Source organism: Arvicanthis niloticus, chromosome 9 (assembly GCF_011762505.2).
Source record: "Arvicanthis niloticus isolate mArvNil1 chromosome 9, mArvNil1.pat.X, whole genome shotgun sequence".
NCBI classification, from domain to species: domain Eukaryota; kingdom Metazoa; phylum Chordata; class Mammalia; order Rodentia; family Muridae; genus Arvicanthis; species Arvicanthis niloticus.
In genome coordinates, this window is record NC_047666.1 from 29,462,120 (window position 1) to 29,474,271 (window position 12,152).

General features: G+C 38.5%; 1 protein-coding gene across 1 annotated transcript; it reads left to right on the forward strand.

The window, feature by feature from the left end:
• Nucleotides 1-9,432: 9,432 nt before the first annotated feature.
• LOC117714639 (vomeronasal type-1 receptor 52-like) lies at nt 9,433-10,440 on the forward strand. The gene has a single exon (XM_034511185.1). It carries the CDS (start codon nt 9,499-9,501, stop codon nt 10,438-10,440), a length of 942 nt encoding a protein of 313 aa, XP_034367076.1. The 5' UTR covers nt 9,433-9,498.
• The last annotated feature ends 1,712 nt before the right edge of the window (nt 10,441-12,152 follow it).

Below are 12,152 nucleotides of genomic sequence, written 5' to 3' on the forward strand. Positions count from 1 at the left end.
TTAAAATTGAGATTATTTGTTTTTAAGATAGATTTAGGAACAGTTTTATCTGGTTCATGTGGGGAATCTTGCCTGTGATTCAGAACAAAGATAGGTAGAGAAATTCTTTCTGTAGCTCTGTACTTAGACAGATATACATTATTAGTTTCTCCGAGTCAAGGGAGCTAAATAAGTAAGCCTCCATTGTGGAGCACTTACTGAATTAAGTATAAATTTACAATATAGGGCTTATTTGCTTTTAGGAAAGATTTATAAACAGATTTGTCCAAATCACGTGGGAATCTTCGCCCATGGTTTGGAACTTAGATAGGGAAAATTGTCACTGACTCTAGAGTAGAGAGTACAGTGTATAAGTAGAGGCTGCTCTGGACTACAGAGCCAAACAGATAGATGGTGTAAATAAAAAACTGCTCTAGGCAGAGGGCCAAACAGAAAGATAGTGTAAATCAGATGTATTCAGATGATATAAAGTTATATTGCCTCAGAGGAGACTTGGGTTCTGTCTAATGTGGGCCCCACGAGAATTCTGGGTTCATTTCCTGCTTGGCAAAGTAGAAAAGGCCTGAGAATAGGCACATACAGTACTTTAGTTAATATAGGGAAAATTGTCACTGACTCTAGAGAGTACAGTGTATAAATAGAGACTGTTCTTGCAGAGACCCAAACAGAAAGATAGTGTAAATTGGGTGTATTCAGATAATATAAAGTTATATTACCTCGCAGGAGATTCGGGTTATGTCTAATGTGGGCCCCATGGGAATTCGGGGTTCATTTCCTGCTTGGCAAAATAGGAAAGGCCTAAGAATAGACACATGCAGTCTTAAATTGATTTTATTTTCAAGATGGGTGTGATCTTCAATTTTGTGGTTACATTTTTCCTCTGGGAAAGAGGTCAAGATAAAGGTTTTTCTGGTTACTGGTTCAAGGATATTCTGTTTGGGGAAAAAGGTTTTGTCTGTGTGTTTTCAGAAGAGATGATTAAGATGTTTCTACCTCCCAGAATTATATGGATTAGACATGACAGAGGCAGGCCATCAGAAGACTAGATTCCAGAATTCAAACAAAAAATATCTTGACACTAAAATTTGTTTTGAGAATTATACATTGCAGAATATACAGCCTTGGGGTATCTACTCATCAAGCAAGCTGAGCAGAACTTCTTGAACCTCTGATGTCATGGAATTTCAGTTGGATGCAGTGAAGACAGACATCAGAGGCTTATCAATTTAGCCTTTTCCCCACCCCTCTTCTAATATCTCCATGCCCAAATTCAGCTTGAAGAATTTAATGAAGAGTCAGAGTCCCAATTCCCTTGGCTTGGGGACTGAGGTGGTTGATATTAGGCTGTCCTTCTAGGGAAAAGTAATGGTTTTATTGGAACAGGGAGGAATAGTTAGAATTGATTACACAGCCATAACCTATTGGTAGAAATCTGTATAATTGTTATTAAGCTGAAGTTATATTTCTTAAATGTTACAAAATTTATTTTGATTTCAATTCAAGGGTTTGATTGGTATATTTTCTTCTATTAAGTCAAAACTGGTGGTTATAAGGCTTAGACCCAGTCCTTCTTTAATTTTTTGACTGGTCTGAAATGGTTAGCCTGTGAATTAAGGGCCTACAACAAGTTCATGGCTCTGAGTTGATTGTTAGAGTGTTTTCTAGATTTAATTAGAAATAGCTGAGAGGAGTTAATGGACAACAGTCCAATTTTTTTTACATAGATAGTTGGTTTTCAAAAGTGTCAGAAGTCCACAGAATTGACGTTACAAACATCCCTATATTAATGTTCATTTAATTAGAGACCTGTCTGCTCCTGACAGCTTCCCTGTCTTGAATTCTAAGAAGAAATTGAGCATCTTTGGAGTTACTTCAGTTTTTTGAGACAGACACTAGGCAAGAATTGCCTCTTTTCATCTACAGACAAATTACTGTCCAGAAAAGGACACACTTGTGGAATAGTTGACTGATTATATCTGCCAAGACAGAGTAATCAGCCCTTAAAAATTCTGCATTACTAGGTCTATCAGATGATCCTGGGCCAGAAGGCCAAAGACCAGATGCTCCAACATTTTGAAGCAAGAGACTGTCCATGTGATCAGTGGTCTCTATAAATTGGCTAAATTTTAGAAGCCATGTTTTGTTAATTTCATAATTCAGTTAATTCAGTCATTCTGGATTTCTGATGGGGTTGGAGACTTATAGTCTCATAGCCAACCCAAGCTATTTATTTTGAATTTTTTTTTTTTATTTTAACAGGAAGGGTGATATGTAGCGGCATATTTTTCCTACAATTTGGGAGGAGCTAAAGTGGGAGGAGTAAGGAGAGAAAGAGGAAGAAGGAGAAGAAGAGGAGGAAGGAGAGGAGGAGCAAGAGAGGCAGAGATGTAGGAGGATAGAGAACCATGCATGGATCGAGAGCAGTCCTGAGTAACAACTTATATCTAGATTAGTTTATTGAGAAACAGCTCCAATTGTGTGGGCTTCTTGTTAATTTGAGTATTACCAAACTTATAAAGCCTTTGGTTAATCTTTAAGCATTAAAGTCTCATTTCTACTGGGTACCAAGTGGATGGCAATATGGTCTGGGCTCAGCCCCTCCTTATGGAGACAGCATGAAAGATTGGCAGAGCCATCTCCCATGCGACATCTCATGGGTGCCAGGGCCAGTGTTTTGGCCCTCCTGAGCCATCAGCCTGAGCTGCACTGCTGCCACTAGTGGCTCCAGCTCTTACCTAGTCAGAAAGATGGTGGCTCCATAACAACAAGCCAGATCTGGTGCTGCCATTTTAAAATATTACCACAACAAAGGCCAAGTAAATCACCCTCATGCTACAAAGTTTGGCTGCCAGTTCCTGCACAGGAACGCAAGACAGTGCAGCCTCCAATACTTCAGAGACACTTCCCTAAATCTTATCTTTTATAAGTCTGGTTTTTAGGATAAGAATTTGCACAAAATATTATCTAATTTAGCTATATCTTTAGAGACCTGTTTTCCTAGGTTGGCTCATGCCACGTGTTGCTGTTCTGAGTGACTCCAACCCTAACTAATTAGTTTTAAGCCAACTTTCTATTGCTAATGTTTCAAAATTTTAATCACACCCGATAACTTATAAGCCAATAATCTATAACAAAAACATGCAGAACATATTTATACTTTTAAAACCAGTCAGAAACAAAAATAAAGTGGCTGCACAGATTTACTTATTTAAATCAGACAAAATTCTTAATTTTCCTAGCTGAAATTTCAAGAGAAGCACCTTGTCACCTGCTGAACCCAATAATCATAGTCACAGATTTTTCTAGGAGAAACGACTGTCAGCTCCTTACCACAGAAGCCAAAAAAAAAAAAAAAAAAAAAAAAAAAAAATGCTGGCCCCTTTAGGAGTGTTTTTTTTTTAAACAGACAATGAGCCCCTGTAGGGCTTTTCCAGCTGTGCTAGACTCCTTACTACAGGTGTAGGAGTCCAAAGGCCAATTGAAACTGCTTTTTCTTTTTTCTTTTTTTCTTTTTTTTTTGTTTTTTTGAAACTAGTTAAAAACTAAATCAAGGGGTGAACAACCAGCAGATAAAGTTTTAACTGACTTTTCTTTTGAACATGAAACACAGAACATTCAAGCAACAAAACAAAAACACAGACATAAACAGACATGGACAGATTGGTGCATCAAGAACAGACAATAGATAGAGAGGAAAAAGAATTAGATACCCCACCAAAGGGAACCAGATATGCTACTGAAAGAGTTAAAAAATTTTAAACCTTCCACAGATGGAGTCAAGAATGCAGATCAGCTTGTTCTGCACTCTGGGTCCTAGGAAACTAGTTATCCACAAGACAAAATAAATAAGATAGGAGTTCAGAGATGAGAGTTCAGGTCAGTCTGACCCTGCACCATGGGTACCAGGAACTAAAAACTGACCATAAGATAGATTGAATAGGGTTTGAGCTGGGAGTTCAAGTTAGCATGCCTGTGCACCCTGGATATCAAGAACAGAACTGACCACAAGACAAATTAGACAGGGTTTGATATTTCCCCATGACCGTTCCTTGAACCTGTCATGGAAGCTGAACACTGGACAGGTGCTTTCTATAGATACTTAATCTTGATTTCTGCCCCTCATCTCCCTGGGTTGCAGTTCTTCCTTTAAAAGCTCTATCTCTTCTCTAAGTGGGGGTCATACTTCATTTCTTGCCTCTGCATAGGACAGGCCAGAATTGCGGCCTCAATGCACTGAAATTAAATATACCTCTTGTTAATTACATCAAGTTCGGTGTCTTGCAGTTATTGGGGTGGCCGTGAATTCCTGTGGGCTGAGAGGAAATTTCTCCATTCCTGGTGGGCCTTACACTACCTAAGAAATCTTGAACTAAGCATTTCTCCAGTAGGAGCCAGAGAGGAGGCAGGATGTTTCCTGACCTCTGCCTGTTCCTAGGAGAGCACTGAGATAGCTTACATTCATTTTCTTTCTCTTTCTCCAAAGCATCAACAAATAGAAGGGGAGTTTTTTTTTTTTTAAAAAACCCATATCTAGGGTATAAACCATCTTTAGTCAGGGTCCAAAGACTAAGAGCTTCTATGACAATTACCTTTGCTTCTATAGATTTTAGCATAACTCTAATCACACACACAAAATATATTACCATTACATTGTCCTTCTACAAGTTTTACCACAGCTGGCGCATATCTTCTTTACTTTTCTTGGCATGTGCTTCCAATTACTGTGGTGTCCTTCACTGTATCCCACTTACTGGATCTCCAATGTTGAGGAGCCATCTGACCAGACCAGCTCAGTCAGTCAACAGGTTCCAGCATAGGAGTAAGGATTAAATAGAAAAAAAGATGATTAGACAACATTGTAGCATGAACCCAGCCAATTCTGAGATTGAAGTCAGGTTTATTTTTTCCTAATTTGCTGTTATACCATTTTAATTGCATGCAAGTATTTAGGTCAGTTCTAGGTTGAGGAACTAGCAATACAATAAATGCAAATAGTCAAAGAACAAGCAAGGCAATAAGCAAAGTCCCATGATCACTCCCATGATCACTGTTTCTAAGGGCTTATCAGGATGACCAAAATCTGAGCTACTTCCTTGTCTTACCCCAAAGTCATATTTACTGCCTGAGGCCTACTTCTTTGTTCTAGCCTACTATTTAGATCCCTGACTGAAATTACTGCCCTGTTTTAGCCTAAAGTTAGATTCCTGCCTGAACTTACTTCCCTGTCATGGCCCAATGTCAGATTCCTGCCAAGCAGTCCCCAAAGCTCTCCACATTCATGGAGTACAGCCCAGCTTGGCCTCATCTATGTTCCATCTGCCTGGTTACCTGGCTCTCCAGTGCAGCATGAGCTCTCTACATTTCATCTAATTTCTTTACAATTCACTTTATTTCATTCACAGCTAAAATCTTGTGACAAGGAGTTTGGGAATATCAAGAAACAAAATCATTGCTAACTTAAAAATGGAGACCAAACCCGGGAATGGCTGCCTCTCACACCTTGTATAGGGAAGACCCTCAGGTGCAGAGGAAAATTATGTGAAGAGAAGGGATCCTGCATCCTATCGGAAAGCATCACAGTGAAGGAAACTGCTCATAATTAAGTCTAAGGAGTAAAATGAGAAAAGTTAGAGCTGTATGTTGCAAACTCTCTGGTCTGGCAAATGTGTCAAGGGAGCTCAGATAAAGTTTGTACTCAGCCTCTCAAGATAGCTGTTATCCAGGACAGGGTGACATAAAGGTAGCAGTGATGCTCCACTGGGATTTCCATGCTCTTCAGTGGGAACTTCTCATCTTGGACAGACACTAAACTTACAAGCTGTAGAGATGCATTAAAGACTCCCTTCTCCTAAGCCTGTGCACGATCTCCTCAGGCAGAAATCTTCCCTGCTATGTCCATCTGGGTAAATGCAGGATCAGAAGGTGGTTGGAACACAGGCAGGCTGAGGGAGAAGGAGCTCAGGGGGTGCAGGGAAGTTTTCAGCATCTGCAAAGGAGACCCTGAGCTCTGATGGCCCCTCAGCACAGGGGTGTGTGTGTGTGTTTTGATCACCTACAAGTGCGTTTTCTTCTTCAGTTACTTATTTCTTTGGTATAAAAACTATTAAAATTTTATTTAGAGTTTCTTTCTTTATTCTTTTTTTTTAACTTAATGCCTCATGTTGATCTGGTAAGTATACATACTTAAATACATTATATAGTTATTACTTGTTATGCAAACAATGAACTGCTTTAAAAATCTCAGTTTACTATTTAATTAAATATTCCCCATTTGGCATCTATTATTTTCATAGTTCAACTGTTATTGAAAGAATTGGTTTATGAATTTGAGTGACTAAGTCTTCAAAAATAAGAATAAAGAAATCAAGCCATAGTTTCCAAGAGCTGATAGAGACCTATTTCCCAGGACAACAGCCTGCCTATTAGTGTTGCCTCAAGGTTACTTACCCCACTTATTTAGTTAGCTTCAAATACATTTTTAATTAAATAAGGTCACTTTCCTCCTTCTGTCTTCCTCTCTAAAACCATTCACATATGCCCCACTCAAAATCACTAACTCTTTTTTATCATTTTTATGTACAAAATATGTACGTATGTGTTTGCACAAATACATTAATGCATTTTTTTGGTTTGAGTGTAATATGGTTCCAGGACTGACTGCTTTGTATTAGATAAGCAACAATCTTGATCATACTGGGGATATTCCATTTCTCATCTTCCAGGAGACTTTAGCGGCCTGTAGTTGTTTGTCTAGGGCTAGTTTCTTTCAAAAATTTCTCCTTCCACATTAGCTTGTCTGTTGGTATTGACAACATTCCAGTCTTTCTTTTGCTACCATTTCTAGGAGAGACTGTTTCATTGCCAACTTCCTGGAATTCTGGCTCTTTTAATCTTTCTGCTTCATCTTCCTAGATGTTCCCTGAGGCAAAAAACCATGGATGAGCTGTGATTTAGACTCATTCATTGTGGTTAGGCTCCTCCAACCTAATCTGTAGATCTTTGCATTGTGTGCAGTTGTGCTTTATATGATAGTTTCCATCTGCTCTCAAGGGGAGCTTCTATGAGGAGGGTTGGTAAACTTGTTTATCTCTAGGTGTATGGTATAGAATATACATTGGATTGTACTGATCTAGCAAAGTGAAGGTATTAAGTTTTTTCTAAGGTTATTTTCTTTATTGATCCTCAGAAGTTGGCTATATTTCAAGAACCAGACATGATTTTCTTACTGTTGCAGGAATTGTGTTCTACATCCAATCAGGCAGCTGTTGGTTACCTTAGGATAAGTGCTTCTATTGCACCTTTACAGCCAGATTGCTGTTCTCCTCTTTCTTGTAATTAATAACTGTTGCAGCCTGATAAGAGTATGATTCTGTCCTCCTTGAACTTTAGAATCATGAAGGCTAAACTACTGTAAGGAGGCTATCAGGTCAGATTTGGTCAAATAATCTACATTATGTGGTAACTTTAGCATCTTCAACCACTTTTAATCACTGAAAAACAACCACAGCTCCATCACTAGTCTATGTTTTTTATGAATCACGGAACTACCCTGAGCATCCCTCAGAAAGATGCTTCTTATGCTTCCTTCCAGGGTTTGTTATTCTACAGTTCTTGTGGGAGAACTGTCAGTCAAAGTGACATAGCCTTTTGATCCAATTCAGTTTCAGAAATCACAGATTAGTGGTGTCAGCCCTTGGACTTGCTCCCTTTGGTTGGAGCTGTCACCTAAGGGAGCTGTGATGATAAGGTTACAGGATACTTATTACATGGTGAATGTGAACATAAGGCCTAGGAGTACAAAAGATTTTATTCCAGTAACCTTTCCTCTCTGTCTTACTTACTGAATAAAAAATATGCCTTTGAATTTCACTCATAATAGAAATGCTTGAATCTTGTTTTGTGGCAAATGTGATGTAATTCAACCTCTTCCCACCTTCCTCTTTATATCTAGTTTTCAGGTTCTTATTAAAACACATTTTAAAAGAAGTTTGATAAAGAGATGAGCATGAATTCACAACTTGTCTTGATCCTGATACACAGGTGCCAGATTCCAAAGCTCACCCCAAAAGGACAACTGCACATGATTGCAATGGACCTACCAGTGTTCCCTCATGAATGCTTTTTACTCGCAACCCAAAGTTGGATATTGGAAAATTTTAGTGTCAAGTCTCAGCCCCTGCTCTGCTTGTTTGAAAAATTTCCCAAGATCACTATGTCTCTGCAGTTGCTAGAACTCTGAGTACTCAGTTAAGACACAGAGTTCCCATTTTCTGCTATAAACACAGGTATCCAACTTCCTGAAGAAACACTAGTTAGCTTCAATTAACTTTCCCCTATGTTTTACTCATTGACTTAATTTTTTTTTCATTTTGTTTTGGCAACAGAAAATGTCTTAATCTCATTTTGCTTTGTGTAGATCAGTTCTGGATCAACTGTAACCAGAGCTGATGCCCACTCTGCTCTTGCTTGTTGAAAAAGAAAACAGCAGGTCTTTCCCTGCCAGTGTCTGATGACTGGAATCTTCTCACAGAAGCTGGTTGGTTTGATTTTCTAGAAATCTTAATACAACCGAGATACGTAGTTCCAAAAGAGAATTCAAAGAAAAGGTCTAAAGTGCTGTCAGAACTCTCAGGAAATGGACAGCTCCACCATCCTACTGATTAGTAATTTTAATCTCTGTTTCAACTGAATGATTTTAAAAGAACTTTGTTAATTTCCCCGAGTCAGAGCATCAGGAATGGTATGAAAATAAGACCAGTGGCTGACATTTTTATGGGCATAATGATGTACAAAAAACACTTTCACATTTGGTGTATATACCACATCTTTCACACCTAGGGTCTCCCTGACTTTGGCTCATGACTGTCCCCATGTTTTAGAGGATGAGACTGCTGCTGGGACTCAGAGAGCACAAGGGGTTGGGTGTGTGCATGTGCCCATGCAATCTAACTGTAGGTGCAACCTGAAAACAGCATGAATTCATATTTCATACTTACCACCATTTTAGGTGGAGAGTATATTTGGTCTGGCAAATAAATGGAAAGGGAAAGAGAATGCCTAAATGAAATAACTCTGTGAGTGTTTAATGCATGGGCATTCTTTTCTCCAAAAAGTCTTATTTCATTTTGTGAAATCTTCCCTCTTCATATTCACTTGAAATACAGGTCTAGCACATACTTGACAACCAAGATGATACAAATCAAAACCAGGACAGGAAATATTTTCTATAATGTATGGAATTTTACTGTACAGCAAAACTTACAGACTGGTTCACAATGGAAAACTTAAGCTGCCCACAGTTGGGGAGGATTAGAAAATGTGCGGGCATAGGGATGGACTCTGGATGGCATGAGAGAGAGCTGAATTTTAGATCAGTTGATGATAAATTGGGATGCATCTGTATACATTCCTTTTTAGGATTTGTAGAAGGCAATATGCAACAAAAGGTTTTCTTGTTTTCTCTTTAGACAGTTACTATGTACTTCTACTCATCATAATATGAATAAAGATCATACACGGTACTGTAGTGCTTACATCAGAAATGCCTTATTCTCTGAGATAGGCATTGGGATCTCAGCCAACAGCTGCCTTCTCTTCTTCCACACTTTCATGTTCATTCATGGGCAAAGGCTGAGACTCACTGACTTGCCCATTGGACTCATGGCCCTCATACACCTAATGATGCTGTTACTTGCAGCATATATAACTGAAGACCATTTTATGTCTTCAGGGGAATGGGATGATATCACATGTAAACTAGTAATTTTCTTGCACAGGGTTTTCATGAGCCTGTCTGTTTGTGCCACCTGTCTTCTGAGTGTCTTCCAGGCCATCATCCTTTGCCCTCAAAGCTCCCACTTAGCTAAGTTCAAACATAATTCCCAACATCAGCTCTCATGTTTCTTTATTTTACTGAGTATCTTCTATACATCTATCAGCAGCCATATTTTAATAACAGTTGTTGCTACAGGAAATCACACCTCTGTTAATCTTATATATATCACAAGATCTTGCTCTTTTACACCCATGAGTTCCTCAATGCAACACATCTTCTCCACACTGCTAGTTTTCAGGAATGTCTTCCTTATTGGTCTCATGGGTCTCTCGACTTGTTACATGGTGACTCTCTTGTGCAGGCATAAGAGTCGGTTCCAGCGTCTTCAGAACTCAAACCTTTCTTCAAAAGCAACTCCAGAGCAAAGAGCCCTCCAGACCATTCTAATGCTTATGAGCCTCTTCTTGGTGATGTTAACTTTGGACAGTATCATGTCCTGCTTAAGAACTATATTGCAGGAAAATCTATCTCTGTATAGTTTCCAGATCCTTGTATCCCATAGCTATGCTGCAGTCAGTCCTCTGCTGTCTCTCATTAATGAAAAACGTGTAACTAACCTGTTGATATCCATGTATGAGAGGATAGTAAAATTTGATTTTCTGTGATGGTAAGTTTTCTCATGATGAGCCAATGTATCGGCACCAGAGCTATGGATCTTGGTACAATGTGTATGGTTTGAGGTTAAATGAAAATGTGGCATTGTGTCTTTTGTATTTAACTTATTCACTTTTCTATAACTGTAGGGATGACAAATTTATATTTACACAATCTAACCACACACACTGAGTGATTGCAAAGGTTTTCTCTTTACTATCTTTGGGGGAACCCTGAAAGGTGATCTCCCTTGTCACTGCCTGGATGACCTACAGTTCTCTAAATCTGTGCTGTATAATGAATGACATTTCTCAATATCTGAACTGCCTCATTCTCTATTTTTCAAAATGAGATAAACACTTACTATATATAATGACATGATCTCGATAACACACACATGTGTGTGCACACATATATCAGTTATGTTCAGGAGTAAAAATCATACATGACAAAATGTGTATGACAATATTCAACATCCCAAGATACACCCTAAGGGCTAGAACTGTCCAAATATAGGAACACAATTGTTGTCTCTAAATAATAATTCTATTATTTAGAATTCAGAAACAAGGAGACTCTGGCACATGAGCCAATGCCCTGAAGCTACTCTGCAAAGTGAAATTTCAGTCACACAGAAGATACTCTATGACTCTACCTACATATAGAGGGCAAGACTGAGGGGACCTAACATGAACTAAACCAGGCATGGTTTTCTGGAAACTCAAGAAATAGACATTGTGGAAGTTTTGCTGCTGGAGTTGGAGTTTCAGTTCATGGAGTGCTGTAGACAAGTGCAGTCTGGTTGGACAACAATGTAAGTATCTTCTCTAACACTACTGTATGTTTATGATGTTCAGAATGGAAAATGTGTATCTCATGTGTGTTTTGTGTTCAGGTACTTTAGCCATGCTGCAGAAAATGAATACAAATGTAAAGATTCTGAAGGTATCAAACTATAATTTCTCAACAGTTTAAAAGCTTATAATAAATTTGTCCCATGCAACAGGTTGACCATTATTCCCTGATGCTCTGCTTGTTATTCTCTGTTTTCCCATGAAGTTCTTCAGTTAGTCAATACTCTTAGGGAGGAGCTTTTGCACCTTGGAAAGGTTTTCAACCTGGCATAGAAGTACAGTGATGACCTTCTTGATGAGGTGTTTTATATGCATCCAGAACTCCAAGTGAAACTTAATCAAACATAGAATATTACCCAGCTTGAAAACAACTGATAGTATGCCAAATGTGGGCTTATTCTTTTGTGTGTGGAAAAAAATCAATCAAAGATAAAACATGCACAGTGGTATATTTTTGGAGCAGTGATTGAGCATTGTATGTCCTTAATATGTCAAAAGAACAACTTTGTAAAAATATTATGAACTAATATCTCCTATAATCACCAATAGGTGTTCTTCATATGTCAATATGGTCATTTAGCTGTAGCCACTTCTTTCTCTTTTTAAAAGCTTTTTATTGATTCTTTGTGAATTTCCACCATGTACCCTTTGTATATTTCCTCTATCCTTGCAACGTCCCATACCTCAAAGAAAATAAAATACAATAGAATAAAAAAATGTCTTGTGGAAGCTGTAGTGTGTCACAGTGTGTTCTAGAGAATACCCTTTTCCCCACACATCTTTACTTGCAAGTGTTCTTTGTTGTCAGGCCTTGGACAAGGTAACTCCATTTAACCTGCACCATCAATCACATAGGACACAGGTAGAGG

Coding starts and splice junctions, on each gene's coding strand:
- LOC117714639 (XM_034511185.1), top strand. CDS start 9,499: ATGAATAAAGATCATACACGGTACTGTAGTGCTTACATCAGAAATGCC.